A 22,982-nucleotide genomic window follows, 5' to 3' on the forward strand; every position below is an offset into this window, starting at 1 on the left:
GCATGCGTAGTAGAACCCTCCGAGGGTGGGGCTGGGGTATCCACTAGCTCAGGCACCCCTATAGTCACCGGAATGGAGGTATGCAGACAGCAATGGACCAATGAACAGATACCCAAAAAAAAGAATATTCGCACCTTTTTCTCCGCACTTCTGTCAGACGTTCGTGGCTGCTGTGATCCTTCCCCCACTTGGTCTTACCCAAGATGGCGGCTCCTGGAGCAGCTGAGCGTCCTGAGTTAGAAAGCAATAGATTTCTTGCTTCTGCTACCAATTCCCCAGCTGTGAGCCTTCCAACCTTCTGAATATTCCTTTATATGTGTTCAGAGTTCTGGGACTAGCCCCTGAGCCTGCTTGGTTCTGTATTCTGTGTTGTTGCTGATAGAGCTCCTTTACTGCACTTCCACCGAATCCACCATCTTGTTTGGTCTCTCATGGCTCATATTTCTTGTGGGTAAATACCAAGTACAGGAATTGCTGGATCATAAGGTATTTCTGTTTCCAACCTTCTGAGGAAACGCCATATTGCTTTCCAGAGAGGTTGGACCATTTTGCAGTCCCACCAGCAATGCAGGAGTGTCCCAGTCTCGCCACATCCCTGCCAGCATTTATTGTCCTCTACTTTTTTTTAACTTTGCTATTATTGCTGGTGTGAGATGATATCTCATTGTTGTTTTGATTTGTATCTCTATGATAGGTAGTGATCGTGAGCATTTCTTCATATGTTTATTGGCTGCCTGGATCTCCTCTTTGGCGAAGTGTCTGTTCATGTCCTGTGCCCATTTTTAAATTGGGTTATTTATCTTTTTCTGTAGAGTTGTTGTAGTTTCCCATATATTTTAGAAATGAGTCCCTTGTCTGATGTGTCATTGCAAAAGATTTTTTCCCATTCTGTGGGTTCCCTTTTTACTCTCCCGGTGAAGTCTTTAGATGCACATAAGCTTTTAATTTTTAGTATGTTCCACTCATCTATTTTGTCTACTTTTGTTTGTATAGTTTTCAAAATGTTTGGTAGTCTGTGTATTCCCTGAATTAGTGCCCTAACATTTGTCCCTGTTTTTCATTGATGGCCTTCATAATTCTGGGATTCACATTTAGGTCTTTAATCCATGCTGAGTTGGTTTTTGTATAAAGTGTGAGGTGAAGGTCTTGTTTCAGTCTTTTGCATATCGCTTTCCAGGTCTGCCAGCACCATCTGTTGAAGAGACTATCACCTTCCCAGGCGATATATTTAGGTGTTTTGTCAAAAATCAGTTGGCTGTATGTGGATGGGTTGATTTCTGGATTCTTGATTCTGTTCCATTGATCAATGTACCGGTACCAAGTAGTTTTGACCATTGTAGCCGTGTAATAAATTTTGAAGTCAGAGAGTGAGAGGTTTCCAACCTTATTTTACTTTTTAAACGGTGCTTTGCTTATCCTGGGTCTCTCATGAACTTTTTTTATTTCTAGAATAAACACCTTTAAAACATGTGCTGGATGTGAGGGACGAGGCTTCGTTTGCCTTTCCGCGCCTTGAATTTCCTTAGACAGAACTTCAGCTCTTTGCCTTCTAGAACATAGGTATCTGCTAGGTCACACTGGCCTGATCTTGAAGCGATACATGCAAGAAGCTTGCCCTGCTGGACTTGCTCCTCCAAAAGACTGCTGATTCTTGCATTCTTTTTCCTTTCATCGTAATTTTTCTGAATTTTCTTTGCTCGCTTTTTGTTTAATATCTCTTTCTCTTCAGGAGTCAGTTTGGCTCCCTTCTTGCGGCCCAGAGGCAATGTATAGTGGGACTTGTGCCACTGCTGGTACAGTGTGCTGTCAACAAGCATGATGCAGTTCTTCACTAAGGTCTTGGTGCGGACCACCTCATTATTGGACGCATTGTAGACAACATCAGTGATCCTTGTTTTCCAGGTACAACACTCAGAACCCCAGGAGAAGGTCCCCACATCCAGCCTCAGGGCCCGGTACTTCTTGATGCCTCCTCTAACATGTACAGTGTGTATGTGGCAGGGGCCCATCTTAGTGTTGGCAGCCGGGAGTCCCAGCTCATACTTCCCCAGTCTTGCGGCGCTTGTGCCAATTTTCCAGGGAGGTACCCCACTATCATGGCCGCAAACCAGAGAAAGACTCACCCATCACTCCTCTCATGAACTTTTAAGATCCTAGTCACTACTCACCAAAGTAGGCTGTAGAACACTGTCTTTGTGGACTTTGTTGAAGCATGTAAGATTTTTGCCTCCTTTATTTTACCAGTTCTGTTGGCAGGTGACCTCTGTAAACATCTCAAACTAGCTAGCTGACTGAGATCATTTCAAGCAAACATGTTTTTCCCAAACAGTTCTTTATTCAAATTAAAAAGGACTTACAATATGAGAGGATTAGTGAGGACTTAATATCAAGCAACAATCTCTCTCTTAAAATAATTTTTTTGGGTATTTAAAAACCTTTGACTTGGCCTGTGTGGCCCAGCTAAGGAATGCAACTTGAACCCAGCAGATGCAGTTATGCCCTCGAGGCAGGTGTTGTGGTGTGGGGCCTAGCAGTGAACAGTGCTGGAGCTGAGAGAACATGTCTAAGCCACTTGGGAAGGTGGGGGAGGGGGTTTCTGTGGAGTGAGTAGAAGTGAGGCAGGTGGAGCAGGGGGAGGCAGGTGTAAAGGCCTGGAAATAGAAAGGAGAATGGGGGTGGGGGGGCTGGAGGAGCTAAAAGTAGTCCAGATTGGTGAGGCACAGAGTCCAGTTGCGTCAGTCCCAGTGGAGCCTTAAAGGCCATGGTAAGGAGCTGGGGCTTCCTTGAGGACAGTGGAGTTTTCAGCAGGCGAATGGAGGTCAGATGTATGTTTCCGATAGACATGCCTGACTGCTAGGTGGGAGAAGACCCTGGTGGTGGGGTGCTTGGGAAGGGAGTCCTGATGACCCCAGGTCTCCCGGCAGCTCTCCCCACCTGGTGCAGGTGCGTGAGCGGATCCGCATCAACGGGCAGCCCATCAGTCCTGAGCTCTTCACCAAGCACTTCTGGCACCTGTACCACCGGCTAGAGGAGACCAAGGTGCCCCGTGGAAGACTGGAGGGCTGAGGGTGGGTGGGAAAGGGTGCGCTAGAGTGGGTGAATGGAACCAGAGGGTACTGCATGTCAAAGGATCCCACGCCCTCAAAGGAGGGGCTACGCGTTCCAGACTCTGATGTGTTTCTGTGCCACAGGATGACAGCGCTGTCTCCATGCCCGCCTACTTCCGCTTCCTCACACTCATGGCCTTCCACGTCTTCCTGCAGGAGAAGGTGTGTGCCTCTTCCCAGAACCCTGTGTCTGAGGTCTTGGGGAGGGCAATCTCAGCAGACTGGGGGCTCTCTGCCCACATAGCATTTTGGTACCCTGTACCCTTGTCATGCCTTCTGGTCCTCTGCAGGTGGACCTGGCGGTGGTGGAAGTGGGCATCGGTGGGGCTTATGACTGCACCAACATCATCAGGTGAGGATGGATACTTGTGGTGAGGAGTGGGGTACCAGAAGCCTAGGCCTCGCCTATTACCTAGCGACTCAGGTCGAGGAGGTCATGGCCCTTTCATCTTTCACAGGAAGCCTGTGGTGTGTGGGGTCTCCTCTCTTGGCATCGACCACACCAGTCTTCTGGGGGACACAGTTGAGAAGATTGCCTGGCAGAAAGGGGGAATCTTTAAGGTGACCAGTTAGGCTGGACTATGGGGAGACACATGGAAGACTTGGGCTTAGCCCTCGGGCTCAGGGAAGCGGGTTGGGACAGGGCATTTGTGTCCTGATTAAGGACAAGGTTCTAGGCATCTTTGGGGTGACTAGAGCAAGCTGAGCCTCCTTTCTAGTTTCTGTCTCCCTATCACAATATGAGGGATGAGGTATTCTCATAGTCCTGGGTGAGAGATATGAAGTAGGCAGCCCAGACCCAGGGTTGGAAGGGTGGAACCTGGGCCGCCCCTGCCTTACTTTTCCTGACCCCCCACAGTGTGGCGTTCCCGCCTTTACAGTGCTCCAGCCTGATGGTCCCCTGGCGGTGCTGAGGGACCGTGCCCTGCAGATCTCAGTGAGTCGGGTAGAACGGTGTTCTTTGTGGTCTCAGTTTGCTCGTCTGTGCAGTGAGGGAGCTGGGACACACCTTGGTTCTGGGAGCAGGGCTTGATGGGCTCTGGCTGGTGAGGAATGGGGTCCGGGAGGACCTCATGGCCCAGGAGTCAGCTCCCCTGATCAGCTGCTCTCCATCTCCTGTCCAGTGTCCTCTCTACCTGTGCCCGTCACTGGAGGCCCTGGAGGAAGGGGGGCCACCACTGACCCTGGGCCTGGAGGGGGACCACCAGCGGTCCAATGCTGCCTTAGCCTTGCAGCTGGCCCGCTGCTGGCTGCAGCGGCAGGACTACCCAGGTAAGTGGACAGGTGAGTGGGTGGGCTCTGCCTGGGGTGGAGGGGATGGTGGTGGTGGTGGTACTGAGCACTTGGTTTCCCACAGGTATCGGGGAGCTGAAGGCATCCAAGCCAAGCCCCCTGCGCCAGCTGCCCCTGGCACCCGTGTTCCAACTCACATCCCATATGCGGCATGGTGAGCCGGGTTTTCCTGTCCAGCCAGGCATTTTTGTGCTCTTTTAGATGTTTCTTCTGGTTTTCTATTTGGGAGGCCCACCTCAGTTTGAGCTGGTGACTTGAGGTATTGATAGGACCTATTGCAAAGGGTGGTTGTGAGGATTCTGTAAGACGATGTGGCTAAGGTGCTGAGCCCAGGCACGATGGAGATAGATGACATACCTGGTCGGTGGTGGATGCTGTAATTGTCATCTAATTACTGTCATACTACGAGGTTCTTGAGAATGAGAACACTGTCATTTGCTTTGATATCCCCAAAGTTCTGGGCACATAGTAGGTGCTCATGGCTGTTAAACCCCTTCAGCAAATGATTCCAGTGTACCCACTGTATGCCAGGCCCCATGACAAGGGTTCTAGAACCAGGCAGATCTCAGTCCCATGGCCCTCACTGAGCTAAGGCCCCCTCCTACTGTAAAATTGGAATACTCTATGATACCTGTTCCTTCTAAGGGTTTTCTGGAAGATTCCACAGATAGGCAACTAAAGAGCTTATTGACTCTTCAGTAAGCTCTTCAGTAAGAGGCTCATGCAATTTTCAAATCCCCAGAGTGCTCTGCAGTGGGACCACAGAGGGCCGGGCGAGCCTGTTCCGGCTTGTGTACTGTGAGAGAGAATATGGGGGGGTCATTCTTGTGGTGGTGGCTAGAGGGTTGCCTTTGCTCCTCTTCTCCTATCCTAGGGCTTCGGGACACAGAGTGGCCTGGCCGAACCCAGGTTCTGCAGCGTGGGCCCCTCACCTGGTACCTGGATGGTGCCCACACCTTGAGCAGCATGCAGGCCTGCGTGCACTGGTTCTGCCAGGCGCTGCAGAGTCATGAGAAGCTGAACAGGTTAGTGCCGCAGGAGTGTGGCTAGGGGTGGCACTGGGCCCAATAGTGAGGGGTAGTGACTCGTGGACCTGTTGCTGAAGAGAGGTGGGGCCTGGAGGAAGGGCTGTGGTGGGACTTGAAAATAGTGGGGGTAGGGCAAAGGGAGATATTGCTGCCTCTGACCCCTTCTCCTACAGTGGGCGGCAGGTGCGTGTCCTGCTCTTCAATGCCACTGGTGACCGGGACCGGGTGGCCCTGCTGAAGCTGCTACAGGTGAGGGACCTCCCCTAGGGTTGTCTGGCAGGTAGCCCAGGACTGGCTTTCCCATTCTTAGGCTGACCTCAGGCCAACACTTTCATCCTGAGCCTGCATTTCCTCAACTGTAAAGTGGGATTATTCCCCATCCTATGGATTATACTGAGCACTATATGTGGACACACCTGGTGAAGTTTAGGATCCTGGGCAAAAGATGTCACTTCCCTGAGCCTCAGTTTGTCTCAAAACTGGGTTGCTAAGGGTACCTGCTTCTCAAGTTAGGGTTGAGGAGTTATGTATAAGGCATGTGAAAGCCTTTCTCTGCTTGGGGAAACTGAGACTGTCCGGGCCCTCAGAGCTGAAATAGCTCCTGTTGTTAAGTGCCATTGAATCGGTTCTGCCTCGTGGCTACCCTGTACAGGGTTCCCAAGGAGCGGCTGGTAAGTTTGAACTGCTAACCCTGTGGTTCAAACTGACCTGGCAGTCCAATGCTTTATCCCACAGCACCACACCAGGACTCTGAACTGGCTCCTAGGGATCTGGTTTTTCACTCCATTTTATAGACAAGGTGGCTGAGGCTCTTCATGTCCCACTTGTACAGTCTGTTCTCCAGCGCAGATTTGGGACTGGATGATTAGCTGTGTGACCTGAAATAGCCTCCCCGCCCCAAGCCATGTCTTTACCATCCAGACCAAAGCATGGCAGGGTGTCTAGAGGTGATTAAGAGGAGCTGCGCTTGCTGGCCGCAGTTCTTCAGTTCAACTGGGGCTCAGGGCCATGCCCATCTCCAGAGAAATGGGGTACATGCAGAAGTGTCAGGATTGGGGCAGGTCCTTTCTGGCCTCTGACATCAAGTCTACCTCCTTGACCTTCTAGCCCTGCCAGTTTGACTATGCTGTCTTCTGCCCCAATCTGACAGAGGTGTCATCTGTAGGCAATGAAGGTAAGGTGGTCCGGGGGCGGGGACTTAAGGTGGACTGTGGGGGCTTCTGAGAAGGAAACTAGAAGTCTAGAGGATTGTATAAGTACCCTATGGTACATTCTGAATTTTATACCATGTGATGCAATGCTGAAAAAGCATTATCTGAAAAAAAAACTTTTCAAAATGCAAGTTACAACCTACTAACAGTTATTGAAATTATTTTGTTGTTAAATGTCATTGAGTCGGTTCTAATTCATAGCGACCCCTGTGTAGGGTTTCCAAGGAGTAGCTGGTGGATTTGAACCACCAACCTTGGGTGCTGGTTCAAACCAACCTTGTGGTCCAGTGCTGATCCTACAGCACCACACCAGGATCCGTTGACTGGGTTTTACTTAACTGACGTTTTTCTTTTAAATACTGAATGGAATGGCATAACATGTGACTGTCTGTAACTCCCATAGCTGACAGTAAGAGGTTAGGGCTACAGCTGATACAGGAACTGAATTGTGGAAGAGCCCACCTGAGTGGCTTGGGACAAATCCCTCCCTCTCTTTGAGCCTCAGTTGGCTTCAAAAAGTTAATGGAAAATTGGCATTAAAACATAATAGAATTTTTCCACAAACTTTTGGAAGCCTCCTTGTTATCGGTGTGCATTGCATGAAGTAAGGGTAGGTACTGTTTCATGCAAATTTTGGTCCAGATATACACCTACTGGGTACAGTGTAAAACTATCTTTTTTGTACATTTGTATAGTACCTTTTGTTTTCATAAGGCACTTTCATATTCACAAGGAGCCCTGGTGGTGCTGTGACCTGAGCTTTGACTGTTAACTTCAAGGTCACTTCTGACACACCTGGCCCTCTCCCCTGTCTCTAACACCCCTCACCACTGTGCTTGTCCCTGTACCCTGTAGACCAACAGAACTTCACAGTGACACTGGACCAAGTTCTGCTTCGCTGCCTGGAACACCAACAGCATTGGAGTAAGCTGGCCGCCAGCCCGGACCTCTGGGGGCCTCCCAGCCTGGAGTCTGGTGGCCCCACCTCCCTGCTGCTGGTACCCCATCCACCCCACGCTCACAGCACCAGCTCCCTTATCTTCAGCTGCATCTCCCATGCCTTACAATGGATCAGCCAAGGCCGGGACCCCATCTTTCAGCCATCTGGTCTCCCACGGGGCCTTCTTACCCACCCAGTGGTAAGCAGAGGAGCCAGGATACTTCAGGAGGCTGTTGCTGTCCATGTGCTGGTCACAGGCAGCCTGCACCTGGTGGGTGGTGTCCTGAAGCTGCTGGAGCCCTCCCTGTCCCAGTAGCTGAGGGTGCAGGGTCAGAGGTGGGGCCTTCCCACACCTGCCCTGCGTTCTCTCCATGAACTCCTTAAGAGGTGCCTTTGTTTTCTGCTTTCCTGGTTCTGTCTTGCTAGCCCACAGACCCAGGCACAGGGCACTGGATTAGGGGACTAGAGGTGGGGAAGCTGGAAGGGGACATCCCTGTCTCTAAGCCTGGGGTGCCCTTGGCCTCAGTGCCACTCTGTGCCTTGGTCTCTCCCCCAGAGGTCTCCCCTCTTACTTGTGTCAGTTCTAAAACTAGTAGCAGGCCTGGAAGCCCAACCCATCTTCCCCACACCTTACTGCCTCTTGGCACAGGCCCAGTGTATTATGCGAACTGCCTGGCCAGGCCTAGGGTCCCACCGGGTGCCGGTGATGGATTCCTCCTTCCAGTGCCTTCTGGGAAAATAAAGGACCCCTGCCTGGGGGCCCCTGGGGACAGAGAATGGTTGCAGTAAATTTTTTTTAAAAAAAGGCAGAATTTGTGACTTTTTTGAAGTTCCTGTAGCAGCCAATAGGGGCAGGGGCTGGAGGAACTGGATTATGTAGGAGCCTGCCTCTGCACTGGGTCAAGTCCTTCCCCAGTTGGCTTGTCTGAACAGATAATCTGACAGCTTTCTCCATGATAGGGGCCCTGGTGGCACTGTGGGTTAAGTGTTGGGCTACTGACCATAGGTTAGTTTAACCATAGCAATTCAAACCCACCAACGGCTTCAAGGGAGAAAGATGAGGCTGTCTGCTCCCATTAAGATATACTGTCTCAGAGGTGTCACAGAGCAGTTTGACTCTGCTCTGTCTAGGGTTGCTATGACTTAAAAAATCAACTCACTAGCAGAGGATCACTTCCTCCTCCATGGCAGGCACTGCTTTGCAGAGACCTGTGACTGAGCAGTTAATGCTCAGTTACAGACAACGGAGTTGTGGCTGGTGTCAAGTGACCACACAGCCAGGAAGTGGCAGCTTCAGGATTTGGACCCAGAGCTGTTGAGAGCCTGTGTTCACAACTCCAGAGCCAAAATGTCAACAGAGCATCCTGGTTTTTGGTTTCTCACAGCCCTGGTCTCCAAGTCAGTGAGTGGCTGAGGAGGGACTGTGTTTAGTCCATACCTGTTATGGCCTAGCTTATTGTTTAACCTGAGCATGTGCCACTTGTTACCAGGCTGGCCGACCCACTGTTCTGTGCCCCAGCCTCTTGTACGTTCACATGTACATACCCTATCATGAATGCCCCCCACTTCATCTAGCCCAGCCCAGCCCAGAACTGGTTTCATGGTCTGATTTATTGGTGAGTATACAGGGGTGGGTCTTGGGCAGGCAGATTGGCTACTCCCTATCTACTGCCCACTTAATGGCTGGGAGGGGGTCTCAGTGTGGCAGTTGCAGGGAGACATTAAGGCCTTCCCCACCCTCTGGCCTCTCAGGCTTCTGCGTCCTCTGTCCGTGAGGGCATGGAGGCTACTGGAACCAGATTCATGTGGCGTTGGCTGGACCCGCTTCTGTTCCCACAGAGGAGGTGCTGTCGGCCCTGGTGGGTCAGGCTGAGTCTGGTCCAAGTTCTCATCTCCCACTCTGTCGACTTCAGTGAGTGTCAGGTCCTCATAGCAACATACAGTGCAGGGCGGTGGTCTCTCCATGGGCCTGGGCTGCTGTACCCCAGACTCTGGATTGGAAGGTTCTTTAAGGCAGGGTGGGGTGGGAGACCCCAAATGTCCCAAGTCGGCACCCCTGCTGGCAGCAGGCCCCTGTGGGAGGCAGGAAGAATGGTTCATCCTGGGTCAAATGGAGGCGCTGGGGTCCTGGGAGAGTTCATGGCCAATGGTTCCCAGCTGGTGGCTGCTCAGTATCTCCTGCTGGGTGAGGGCAGTCTGGGTGGCTCCCGGGGTCCAGGCTGGGTGCTACGCCATGCTGCTGGTGGAGCAGGGTGTGCTCTGGGTGCTCCCGATGCTGTGGTTGGTGCTGCTGCTTTCTGAGGAGGCTGGAGCAGCCACTGCCACCACGGGCTCCCGCTTGCTAGGGTGACCTGGGGGTGGGGGGGCAGGGGCGGAGGTCAGGACCCCAGCCAGGAATCCCCACTCCCCCGAGCCTCACTGGACTTCTATGAGGTGGAGGGTCCCTGAGCGTCACTGATACTCACGAGTGTGGGAGTAGATGTACCAGAGCGCTGCAGTGAGCAGAGCCCCGATGAGGAAGGCGCCAAAGGTGATGCCCAGCACGGCAGGCAGGACGAGGCCTTTGTCTGCAAGCAAATGAGCCAGTGGTCAGCACTGCAGCCTCCTCCCTGGGCCCATCTTCGACACCCACCCTGGTGTACTAGCCAGCAGCAGGCTTTCGTACCAGTCACAGCTCAACCACTAACCCTGACTTCCCTGGACCTGCCTTCATCTAGCAAACGAGCTTGCCACACCCATGCTCACTGGAGATTAAGGACAACAGCAGCCCTGTTCTGTGCCCCCAGCCCCTCTTGTACCTTCATACGTACACACCCTTATCACGAATGCCCCCTGCTTCATCCAGCATGGTGCTAGGCCATCATAGACCCAGAGGGCCCAGCCAGGCCTTTGGAGCCAGGCCTCTGCCTCCCAAGGCTGATGGAGAAGCCCCTTCAGGGAGAACAGATGGAACAATGGGGCAAAGACCATGGGTCCTGGAAGTGTAGAGCCTGGCCTGGCCTGCCTTGTGACCTTAATCAATCCCTGCCCTCTCTGAGCTCTTCAGCTCTGCTCTTAGGTTGCTACAAGCCTCATTACTCTCATACTCCTGACGACTCTGTGACTATGGGCCAGGCAGCCTCCCCTTGGGCCTCTTTAAGTTCCCATCTATGCAGTGGGGTTATCAGCCCTGTTCTATTGGTCCTGGGCTAGGGGTGAGGCTCTGTCCTGGTCAGGATGGGGTGGCAAAGAGGTGGATGTTCCATAATTCCATCCCTAGTATCAAGAACTCTTCCTGCTTGGAGCTGAACAAACAGGCTGGAGGACATTGGGTTGAGGGGTCATCTGACATACTCCCGGGCATCACCCAAGAGACCTGAACCAAGGAGGACCCATTTCCTAACCAACTCTGGAAATCAAAAACTAGATAAGGAACCAGAGGCCTGGGATCCGGTCCTGGGGCTGCTCATGAGCAGTCTCCATCTCTTTAAGGTGCAGCTGTTGGTCCTAGTTTAGGCTGCTCTAAGGAGCCCTCTCCCCACACCTTCTCCCAAGATTGTTTTGTGAGGTCCTCCCTACTGTGTGCCTCGGGCCCATCCCTCAGACTGTCCATTCTGACTGCACTGACTCGTCACTTGAAGGAAGCCAAGACACCCAGAGGGAGCTCACCGGTCAGGCCAGGGCTGATGATGTTCAGGTGCAAAGAGACCTTCTTCTGCACTTCCTGGGGAGGAAGAGAGAGTGGTATGTGGCCCAGCCTCTGGGTTCCAGTCTCAGTGGCTCTGAGCTCTGGCTTACCATGGCCCACCTTGGAGTCTTGGGTTTGAGTCCCATCTCCACCACTTTAGCTGGAAGCACTGGACCCAGGCCTTACTCACCTGGGATGAAGTCCTGGGACGCAGGCCTATGATGCAGCGGAGGGTGCCTGTTGTGGGTGTGGGCACCATGTAACCACGGAGGAGGAAGCTGAAGCGTAGGTCACCATCAGGGCTGGGGGACAGCAGGTTTACACAGTTGCCCTTGGCTGCCTGGTGCTGGATGAGTTCTACAGTGTCTGCCTCACGTCCTAAGTCCAGGTGGCAGCTGTCTAGTTGGAACGTAAGCTCAGAGATGGACGGGGTCATGCTCACCTGCACAGGTGGGTAAGGAGATGAGACACAATCAATTACTCTTAACCTTTCACCCCATCTACTGTCACTAGAATGTCAACTAGAATGACAAGTTCCTGCCCCTGAAGCCTAATGGAGGAAGGAAAGGCAGGGGCTGTGTGGAGCAAATAAGGTGGCATTCTGATCAGTACCTATAAGCTCTGCCTTTTCTGTCTATCCCTCTCCTCCCTCCTTCCTCTACAAAGTCCAATTCTCTTCTATGGATTAATGATGGAAAGAGAGGCTCCTGAGAAATTCCAGGAATTGGTGGCCTGAGGTGGTGACAGGCTGAACCAGTACCTGCACAAAGCCCTGCTGGCCCAGTTCGATGGTGTTGGAGGTCTGGAGAAAGTGCCGGCTGAGGTAGAGGCCCAGCTGGAAGGAGACGCCTTCCATCTTGATGCAGTGCACCTCTTTCTGTGGGGGGATGGATGGAAGGGTAAGTCTGGAAGGTGAGGGGATGGGAGGAAGTAGCAAGCATCATGGTCCATGGCAGTCCCCTAGCCCTTCTCTTTATCTTTGCTTTTTTTTTTTTTTTTAAATTAATACAAGGGAACTTCATGGAGTTTTTCCGCAAACTTTTGGAAGCCTCCATGTTGACCAGAAATTCACTCCACAAGATCAGTATAAAATGCTTTTTGAGTTTACTCTCAGTGGTTGTTAATAAGCGCCCCTATTGGACTCGGTCTTTCTTAAGCCATTGTTTAAGATTATGAATGACATTAGGTGTAAGCTTAAGTGAGTAACCTAAAGTCACACAGCCAGTATACACTACAGCCTCTAACTCCAGGCTAAGAATGTCCTGTTTAATGACACTGCTCCGTGGTACAGAATGGAGACTCTGAGATGCCTAAACCACACACGGCTTGTCAGGATCAGGGCATGAGTTCTCTGGTCTGCTCCCTCCCATGCCAGAAACGGATCCCAGTCCCAAGCAGCAGAATGTGGTCTACATGGGCTAGCACAGTGACTGTCCCATCTTACCCGCTGTGATGAACTTGACAAGAAGTTGACGATCACCTGCAAGGATCAAGTTGAAGTAGTCAGAGCTAGTAGGGACCCCCAAGGGTATCCCACCCAATACACACATTTTATAGATGACTAAGCTTGTCCTGTGAGCCTACTGAGCACTAGGCCCTGCAGCCTGGAAGGTGATGGAGGCTTCCAGAGGGAGGCACCAACCAAGCTTTCCTTGAGATCTTTCCAGCTCCAGCTCGTACCTCATTGATGATCACATTTTCTGTCACTTCTGTGCCACACTTGGAATAGGTGCTGCGCAGAACAAACTTGTCAGCACTGTCTTCAGCCTGGCAGCTGGGGTCCCGAAAGGTCAGGCCACTGATGGTGCATTTTATAGCCTAGGTTAGAAGGGCAGGAGGAGCAGGGTGTATCAGGAACATCCCACCCCAGCACCCACAACTGACCATATCCCAGGGGTCCCAAATCACAGCTATTTCCTCTGATCCTCTCTTCATTTGTTTGAGCTCATCATCCTAGACTATGATTTAATACTTTTCTGGACTTGACTTAGCTAATCTTAGGACACTAAGCCATGTTAACTTTGATATTATGAGCTTGATCTGCTTATTTTTTTTTCTAATATCCACATTAAAATATTCTGTTGTTGCTATGTAAAGTCGATTCCTACTCATATCTACCCTATATAGGACTTCCAAGAGTGGTTGGTGGGTTTGAAACACCAACCTTGCTGTTAGCAGTCTAGCGCTTATCCTACAGTGCCACATCAGGGCTCAAAATAAATATAGAACTATTAAAGTTAAAAGCAGCCATGTTGTCGCTGGGAAGGGCCATTGAGTCGGTTCCAATGACGTATAGTGTTTCCAAGGAGTGATAGTGGGTTTGAACTGCAGACCTTGTGGTTAGCAATCCAGTGCTTATTCAACAGCACCACACCAGTACCCCTTATATAACACATAAATGAATGGGTATGACTGGGTTCTAACAAAACTTTAATTACAATAACAAACAGCAGGCCATAGTTTGCCTATTCTTGGTTTTAGAATTTCTTAGTCACTCTTAGCATCAAAGGATCTCAGAGTCTTGGAGTTCTGTAGGCTGCTGGAGACCACACTTGAGTCCATCTGGCCAATTCTAGTGGAGTCCTCCAGGATGTTGCTCCTAGCTGCTACTGCCCTCCAGTGGCCTGGGGCATGTTAGCCAACACCAGGCCACCAAGCAAAAAGGGCTCTGAGTGAAGTCCCCAGTAACAAACAACCCTATAATTCAAACAAGCCCACTGTGACCATATTGCTTCACATTTAGGGTGAATCTGTTCAGATCTTTTTATTCGTGTTCTCTTTGGTAACAGATATACATACTTAGAGAATATGTTAAGTATTGTATTCTGTTGTATTTTAAACAAATGGTATCATACTTTCCTTAATTTTGCAGTTTAGTTTTCTCACCCAACATTGTTGTTGCTGTTGTTAGGTGCCATCGAGTCAGTACTGACTCATAGAGACCCTATGTACAACAGAACAAAACACTGGCTAGCCCTGGGCCATCCTTACAATTGTTGCCATGCTTGAGCCCACTGACACTGCCACTTTGCCAATCCATCTCATTTAGGGTCTCCCTCTTTTTCTTTGACCTAACCAAACATGATATCCTTTTCTCCAGTGACTGATCCCCCCTGACAATAAGTCCGAAGTATGAGAGACGAAGTTTGGCCATTCTGGCCTCCAAGGAGCACTCTGGCTACACTTCTTCCAACACAGATCTGTTTTTTTTCTCCTCCAACACCATAACTCAAATGCATCAATTCTTCTACAGTCTTCCTTAGTCACTATCCAGCTTTTGCATGCATATGAGGTTATTGAAAATATCATGGCTTGGATCAGGCAGACCTTACTCCTCAAGCTGACATCTTTGCTCTTTAATACTTTAAAAAGGTCTTGTGCAGCAGATTTGCCTAATGCAGTATATGTCATTTTATTTCCTAACTGCTGCTTCCGTGAGTGTTGATGGTTGATCCAAGAAGAATGAAATCCTTGACAAATTCAATTTTTTTCTCCGTTGATACAAATGTTATTTATTGGTCCAGTGGTGAGGATTTTTGTTTTCTTTACATTGAGATGCAATCCATACCAAAAGCTGTGGTTTTTGATCTCCATCAGTTAAGTATTTTAAGTCCTCGTCACTTTCAGCAAGCAAGGTTTCAGTACCCAACATTAATCATACAATTTTTCTGTTTCTCTATTATACATCTAAGGAGCTCTGGTAGCATAATAGTTACGAGTTGGGCTGCTAATCTCACGGTCAGCAGTTTGAAACTATCAGCAGTTCTGTGGGAGAAAGAAGAGGCTTTCTGCTCCCATAAAGATTTACAGCCTTGGAAATCCTATACAGGGTTGCTATGAGTCAGAACTGACTCCATGGCACATAAGCATCACCACCATTACACATTGACTACCTTTGTTTTGTTTTGTTTTTGTTTAACTGCAGCAGAGCATTCCAAAGATGACTGCTGTTGTTGTTAGGTGCCACTGAGTCATTTCTGACTCATAGCAACCTTATGAACAACAGAACGAAACATTGGTGCCGTGCCAACCTTACAATCGTTGTTGCTGCCACTATGCCAATCCATCTCATTGGGAGTCTTCCTCTTTTCTGCTGACACTCCACCTTATCAAGCATGATGTCCTTCTCCAGGGATTGGTCCCTTCTGATAATATCCGAAGTATGAGAGATGAAGTCTGGCCATCTTGGCTTCTAAGGAGCATTCTGTCTGTACTTCTTCCAGTACAGATTTGTTTGTTCTTCCAGCAATCCATGGTACTTTTAATATTCTTCTCCAACACCGTAACTCAAATGCATCAATTCTTATTCACTGTCGAACTTTCATATGCATATGAGGCTATAGAAAATACCATGGCTTGAGTCAGGCGCATCTCAGTCCTCAAACTGACATCTTTGCTCATGAACACTTTTTAAAGAGGTTTTGTACAGATTAATCTAATATGGTATGTCCTTTGATTTCTTGACTGCTGCTTCCATGAGAGTTGGAAGTGAATTCAAGCAAAATGAAATCTTGAATAACTTAAGTCTTTTCTCCGTTTATCATGATGTTATTTATTGGTCCACCTGTGAGGATTTTTGTTTTCTTTACATTGAGGTGCAACCATTATTGAAAGCTGTGGCTGTTGATCTTCATCAGTAAGTATGTCACACTGTGGCGGCTTGTGTGTTGCTAGAAGCTATGCCACCAGTATTTTAAATACAGGCAGTGTCACCCATGGTGAACAGGTTTCAGCTGAGTTTCTAGACTAAGACAGATTAGGAAGAAGAGGCAGACTGCTTCTGCATTTTTAGCCATTGAAAATCTTATGTATAGCAGCAGAACACTGTCAGATACAGTGCTGGAAGATGAGCCCCTCAGGTTGGAAGGCACTCAAAATGCGACTGGGGAAGAGCTGCCTCCTCCAAGTAAGATCGACTCTGATGAGGCAAATGGAGTAGAGCTTTTAGGACTTCATTTGCTGATGGGCCACAACGCAAAATGAAGAGAAACAACTGTAAATATCCACTCATAGTGACCCTATATAGAGTTTCCCAGAAGTGACTGGTGGGGTTGCACTGCCAACCTTGTGGTTAGCAATCCAGTGATTATCCTACAGCACCATACCAGGACCCCAAAGATCACTGCTGTCGAGTCTCAGTTCTGACTCATAGTGATCCTGTATAGGATTTCCAAGGAGTGGCTGGTGAGTTCTACCACCGACCTTGAGGTTCAAACTGACCTTTCTGTCCAGAGTTTATCCTATAGAGCCACACCAAGACTCCAGTCCAAAGATTGTTGTTGTTAAGTGTCGTCAAGTCGGTTCAGACCCATAGCGACCCTGTACAGGGTTTCCAAGGGTGTAAATCTTTACGGGAGTAGAAAGCCTCATCTTTCTCCACAGAGCAGCTGGTAGTTTCGAACCGCTGACCTTAAGGTTTGCAGCCCGATTCGTAACCACTACGCTACCAGAGCTCCTTAGTCCAAAGACTAATGGATTATAATTTATTCATCCAGGTGCCAATGAGTCAGTTGTAACTCATACAACCCTGTATAGGGTTTTTAAGGAATGATTGGTAGGTTTGAATTGTCGATCTTGAGGTTTACAGTTAAGTGCTTAATCTATAGTGTCACACCAGGACTGAGGTTTCTATATGTCCTCTTAAAAATGATGTGACAGGGACCATCTTTTTGCAACAGGAAACAGGGTGGTGGAATTACTGGGTCATAAAGCAACATTTCTTAGTCCTGAAACCCTATACAGGGTCGCTATGGGTTGGAACCGACTTGATGGCACTTAACAACAACAAAGCAACATTTCTGAGTCCTGGTATGGCGCTGTGGGTTAATAGCACCAGCCTGAAAGCCGTTTGAAGTGTAAGGTCAGTTTCAGGCTCACCGACTGCTCCTCGGAAACCCTATACAGGGTTGCTATTGGTCTGAATTGACTCAATAGCACTTAAGAACAACAACAAAGCAACATTTACATCATAAATCTTAATGATGAACTATAAAGGCTGTGGTCAGATTGCCCTCCAGTGGGCTGTATCAGGACCTAAACTTTCATCAGCAATACATGAAGGAGGTTCCATTTCCCCTCACCTTGGCTAAGGTGTTGCTTTTCTCTTGTCTACTTCTCAACACTCCAAGGATGTCCAGCTAATTTGTCTAAGAGAACTTCTCTTTATTGCCAAAGAAAGCAGTTCCTAAAATTTGGGGAGAAAGTTGGGAGCTCTGGAAAGACTGCCGAGATGCTGAAACAAGGACTTAGGACTGGGCAGAAGTAATGTCAGTACCTCCTTCACCATCTTGACATTTGCAGAGCCAGGCAAAAGCAGTGGCAAACAGAAGGTAGGTGGCAAGCAGGTTTTTCTGTTCTGCATCCCAAAACACTTCAGTGAAGACTTAACCACAGGGTGAATGCCATTCTAAGAATGCCTGAGAGAACCTGAATGATTTATCAAGGGCTCTGGAGAGAGAATTTTTACCTCAGAAAAGCCAGACGAAAGCACAAAGAGAAAGATGGACAGCTAGGACGGCCCAACGTTTTAAAACATTTCAAAAGTTAAAAACGGTTTTAACCACAATTTAAAGAACTATAACAAATTGGGAGTGGTTTTAGTAAGAAAATGGATAAAGGACTCCCAAAAACATTTTAATGTAAAACACTTATAAAAATTATATATAAAAAAAATACCAAGCCCCAAAGGTAAAGAGGCTTAGGTTATTGTCAGTCATGGAACCATTCCCACGATCACTGCTAATCAAAGAACTAAATTAAAACAAGACTTAGACACTATTCCCTACTTCCCATGTTGTCAAGAGTTTATTTGTTTGCTTTTAAATAATAGTTTGGAAAGAAGCAGTCAAGAAACCCTCATAAATCAGCAGGGAAAATTACAATTGTGTTTTGCAAAGCAGTATGTACCCAAACTTCCAGAATGTTCACTCATTTTGACCCAGCAATCTCACTAATGTGGAAATCTACCCTAAGAAGATAATTAGAAATAAAGAAAAGCTTTATGTACCAGGATATTGTCTACATATTCATATTACAAAATTGGAAACAATCTAAATGCCTAGCAAGTAAGGAATAGTTAATTGTGGCATGTCAATTTGATGGAATATGTGCTTATTAAACATGACACATACGGCAAAGTTCTAAAAATATGTTAAGTGAATTCAGCAGGAGACAAACAAGTAAATCTGTTATGATTACATGAATATAAGAAATATATAGTGAACACATTACAAAAGGAAATGAACCAAAGTATTAATAGCCATTGTGTCTTCAGGTAGACAGATTAATATGTTCTTTTCTAATTTCGATGTTTTGAAAAATGTGTTATTTTGTGGTATGATGGATTGCTTTTACATGGCTTTTCTAGCTATGATTTGTAACTCCCACCAAATAATTAGGTTGCTGTTGTTGAGTGCCGTTTATATATCGATTCAGACTCATAGTGACCCTGTATAGGGTTTCTGAGACTGTAAATCTTTACAGAAGATTTCATGTTTCTTCCATGGAGTGACTGGTGGGTTAGCAGCCCAATGCTTATATCCTATAGAGTTGGGACTATGCAAATACAGTGCTTGTGCAATGCAAATGAGGTGCATGGCACTCTTGTGGAAATTGTTGTTCCTGTGAAGTGCCGTAGAGTCGGTTCCGACCCATAGCAACCCTATATTTTCCGAGGAGCAGCTGGTAAGCTTGAACTGCTTTCCTTCCAATTCAAAAGGCTTTGCAGTCTGGCACATTAACCCACAGTGCCACACCAGGACTTGTGGAAGTGGGACCACATAAATAAGGTGTATGGAACCCTAATGAGGGGATTGGTTAGTCTTGCCATGCTCTAGGCTTAAATGAAGGGGCCCTTGTGGCATAGTGGATTACATGCTGGGCTGCTAACTGCAAGGTCAGCCGTTTGACTCCACCAGGTACTCTGTGTGAGAAAGATGAAGCTTTTTGTTCCCACAATGATTTACAGCCTTTGAAACTCTACACAGGGTCTCTATTGAGTCTGAATAGACTCAATGGCACATTGTCAGCCAGTCAGCCAGCCAGCCAGCCAGGTATAAAAAGAGCCAGTTTCAAAACAGAGGGAGACCTCACTACCACCAAGAAAAAAAGATGGGAGTGAAGCATGTCCTTTGGATTTGGGATCCCGGCACTGAGAATCGAATTGCCTAGACCCAAGAGACAGAGAATGGAAACATGGAAGACAGCGAAAGATAGCAACACAGTGGTGGCGAGAGCAACAGCTTCTTTGTAATCTGCTCCAGAGAGTTGTGGTGGAATTTGCCAACAGTGGAGCTAAGAGTTGTAACACTTGCCCAGGAAGACCCTGAGCAGGGCCTAGCAGCAGAGGGTGAGAAGAAGCTATTCCCATCAAGAATGTATCCTGAATTGTTCCTGTTACTTCTGAGATGTTTCTGATTCCGAGTTACACTTTGTTACTTCCCTGACAGCCACGTAACTAGTAAGTATGGTTTGTGAGTTCCGTGAGATGTTACAGCAAATTACAGAACCCACAGAACCCAGACTGCACGGAGAGTACCAAGGGGAGGAGGCACAGTTGATGCTGGAATGGTACAGTAGTTTAGAAAAATTAGACATTTGGGACATCTCATAAGAAGCCAGTTTTGTGCTCCTACTTCAAAAAGAAAGTACTTATTTATATTTTTATTGTTGCTGTTGTCTTATGCCATTGAATCAATTCTGACTCATAGCAACCCCATGTGTCACACAGAGTTAAACTGCTCCACAGGGTTTTCTTGCCTGTAATCTTAATGGAAGCAGATTGCCAGACCTTTTCTTCCATGGTGTTGTTGGGTGGTTTCAAACTGCCAACCTTTTGGTTACCAGCCAAGCACAAACTGTTCATGCCACCCAACCCCACATCCACTGCCATGACAGTTCCAACTTCTAGCAACCCTATGGGACAGAGTAGAATTGTCCCTTAGGGTTTCCAAGGCTTTACACAACCAGACTGTCACATCTTTTTCCCAAGGAGCATCTGGTGGATTTGAACTACCTACCTTTTGGTTAACAGCGGAGTGCTTTAACCAAAGTGCCACCAGGGTTCCATTTATGCTACCTTGTTGTTGTTACGTGCCGTCAAGTCGGTTTCGACCCATAGCGACCCTGTACAAGGCTTCCGAGGCTATAAATCTTTATGGGAGAAGAAAGCCTCATCTTTCTCCCATGGAGTGGCTGATAGTTTCGAACTACTGACCTTAAGTTAGCAGCCCGATTCATAACCACTATGCTACCAGAGCTCCTTATTTATGCTACCTAGAGACCTGTTATTTTTGTAATAAATATACTTAGTCTCCAATCAAGAAAAGATCACATATTATAATTATAGGTATTCCCTACTTTTCAAAAGTTCACTTTATACCACTTCATTTTTATGAAAGACTTACATTGTGGTTGTTGTGAAGTGCTGTCAAGTCGGTTCCTCCCCATAGCGAACCTGTATAGGGTTTCTGAGGAGTAGCTGGTGAGCTTGAACCACCAACCTTGCAGTTCAAACAACTTTATCTGTTTTTGCTAACTGAATGAAATTCCAAGAGGATTTTTGCTTTTACAAAAAAAAAAAGTGAAAAAGCAAAACTAGCACTCAGCATGTTTTCGCAGCAAACCATTAGGGAGGCAGTGTGCACCCTGAAAATACAAGTTCCTTCCCCTGGAAAAACACTCAGTACCTCAGCAACAAGCCACCACAGCTCTGAACTGTGTCTGTGAACACTGCTTGCATATGTTAGTGTTATTTTAGGTTTTATGTGTTCTTTGGTATGATTTTGGTAGGTTCCTCTTTTAAGGTCTGGGAACACTCAGTCATTTCCCATAAAAATTAATGGCATTATAGAATTTATACTCAAGTGTAAATGGGGATTTAAATAAGCACCCAGGCATGGTAAGGGAAGTTACTATGGGAACATCTGCTCAGATATTTGCAACTTAGATAGGTAGGTAGTTCTGGAAAGGCTAGCAAAAGGAAATGTTATTTAATGTGAGGTTGGAAGGATAAATGGCAGTTAGTAAGGCAAAGATGAAACCAAAGAATCCCAAATAGAAAGAACAGCACATGTGAAGATTAGGGGGTAGGAAATAACACATTTCCACTGCTGTTTTTTGACCTTTATGTATGTTCATACACTCCTTATGCTACTTAAACATTCAGTAATATAACTGTATGCATTATAGAGTGTTTATATTTTAAGAATATCCTCCCAAATGTAAAAAAAAATTATACAAAAAATAGAACTAATGCAGTTTGTAAATGAGTGAATGTACACAATGTTTTACACACCACATGATATTTTATGTACCACTGGGGATGAAAACTATATGTGATATAAACTTAAGAGGAAATGCAAAAAAAAAGAAAGAAAATTCTCAAGCATTAAAAAAAAAATTTAAATAAAGGTGGTATTAAAAAAATAATAATTAATGGTAATTGCTTCTATGCTTGACACCATTTCAGCTTACCAAAGGTTTCACAGAACACTCTACTTTCAGAAAATGAGGGAAATCTGTATTCTGCTCTGTGACCACTCAGCTCAGCTACCATTCAGGATTAATTTGTTGTTAAATGCCGACCAGTTTGTTCTGACTCACAGCTACTCTGATAGGGTTTCTGAAGCAGGTTAGGATTAATAATAACCCTTATTTAGTATATTGGAATTATTTACTGAACACTTACTGTGTGGTGCTTTAGGATAAGCAATGGATTGCAAGGTCGGTTTGAACAGCAAAGTTGGCAGTTTAAACTCACCAGCTGCTCCTTGGAAACCCTATACAGGGTTGCTATGAGCCGGAACTGACTCGACAGTACTTTACAACAAAACAACAACACCTGTGCACCACACCTGACTGTTTAGACTTCAGATAAGTAATATTACCTACTCCATTTAGCAACTGGGAAAACTGAAGCTTGCAGAGGTGACATGACTTGTCACCATGCCTGGACTGGAACCTCAAGATTCTGGGCCAGTTGTCCATGTCAGCTAGAAGGACTGGCCCTTCTTTAGATGGTGGTAGGCATTTCCTTACCAAAGCAAGCTGTTTGTTGAGTACCAGAGTCATGATGTCATTGGAGCATGTGGGCTGGATCAGGTCCATGAGCAGCTTCTGGTTGCAGCTGTCTCTGGGAAGGGTGGTCTGGACTGGGGGCGGTGAGGTCTGTGGTCCATCAGCTGTGGGGAAGCAGAGGCAGGTCAGGTGGTCAGTCACTGAGCGCACTCAGCCCTTCTATAGTTAGATACTCTCATTGTCCCCATTTTGAAAAGGAGGGAAACAAGGCTCAAAGAGGCCAATGTACTTGCCCAACATCACACAGTGGTGTGGGAATGCCTTCCCAATGTGTGTCAGCCTATCCAAGAGGACAAGTAGAAGGGAAGGAAGGGTTGAGAGCTCACCACAGGTGAGGTCCTGGAGTGAGATGGCACTGGCCAGAGGAAGCTCCACAAAGGATGCCACGACGCTGGCGTTGAGCTTCCGGGCCTCTCCCAGCAGGCCTTGGGGAGTGTCTGAGATCACGGACCCAGGAATGTTCTTCGTTGGAAAGATCTTCAAGGAGTATTCACCAGTGGTCTAATGGCAGAGAGAGAGCCAGTGCAGGGAGCCTCTGAGTCAGGGTGCAACCCGGATTGTACCAAGATCAATTTTCTCTTTGCTCCTGTTGTTTTTTCTGCCTGGGTAACTCTTCCCTTCACCTAATGGCTACTGTTTGTCCTTCAATTCAGGCGGGGG

The 22,982-nt window shown here is 47.5% G+C and overlaps 2 protein-coding genes across 3 annotated transcripts in view; one reads left to right on the plus strand and one right to left on the minus strand.

Moving 5' to 3' along the window:
- The window catches only part of FPGS (folylpolyglutamate synthase), a 20,465-nt gene extending 12,450 nt beyond the window's left edge, over nt 1–8,015 (plus strand). Inside the window, exons 5-15 of one of the 2 annotated variants that reach the window (XM_006834798.1) lie at nt 2,925–3,039; nt 3,192–3,269; nt 3,398–3,459; nt 3,566–3,668; nt 3,967–4,044; nt 4,232–4,379; nt 4,465–4,554; nt 5,275–5,425; nt 5,602–5,677; nt 6,536–6,602; nt 7,495–8,015. In XM_006834798.1, coding sequence (XP_006834861.1) covers nt 2,925–3,039; nt 3,192–3,269; nt 3,398–3,459; nt 3,566–3,668; nt 3,967–4,044; nt 4,232–4,379; nt 4,465–4,554; nt 5,275–5,425; nt 5,602–5,677; nt 6,536–6,602; nt 7,495–7,895 — 1,369 coding nt within the window. In that variant the 3' untranslated portion in view covers nt 7,896–8,015. The remainder of the gene's footprint in view (nt 1–2,924; nt 3,040–3,191; nt 3,270–3,397; nt 3,460–3,565; nt 3,669–3,966; nt 4,045–4,231; nt 4,380–4,464; nt 4,555–5,274; nt 5,426–5,601; nt 5,678–6,535; nt 6,603–7,494) is intronic. The other variant, XM_006834799.1, reaches the window with a different exon arrangement.
- Nucleotides 8,016–9,805: 1,790 nt separating this feature from the next.
- ENG (endoglin) overlaps nt 9,806–22,982 on the minus strand; it is a 44,076-nt gene continuing 30,899 nt past the window's right edge. The window contains exons 9-17 of the mRNA XM_006834976.1: nt 22,649–22,823; nt 22,284–22,426; nt 12,927–13,064; nt 12,691–12,726; nt 12,007–12,123; nt 11,437–11,688; nt 11,228–11,282; nt 10,045–10,146; nt 9,806–9,930 (exon numbers count right to left, since the gene is read on the minus strand). Coding sequence (XP_006835039.1) covers nt 9,806–9,930; nt 10,045–10,146; nt 11,228–11,282; nt 11,437–11,688; nt 12,007–12,123; nt 12,691–12,726; nt 12,927–13,064; nt 22,284–22,426; nt 22,649–22,823 — 1,143 coding nt within the window. The remainder of the gene's footprint in view (nt 9,931–10,044; nt 10,147–11,227; nt 11,283–11,436; nt 11,689–12,006; nt 12,124–12,690; nt 12,727–12,926; nt 13,065–22,283; nt 22,427–22,648; nt 22,824–22,982) is intronic.

This window comes from Chrysochloris asiatica, unplaced genomic scaffold, assembly GCF_000296735.1.
Source record: "Chrysochloris asiatica unplaced genomic scaffold, ChrAsi1.0 scaffold00014, whole genome shotgun sequence".
NCBI lineage: Eukaryota > Metazoa > Chordata > Mammalia > Afrosoricida > Chrysochloridae > Chrysochloris > Chrysochloris asiatica.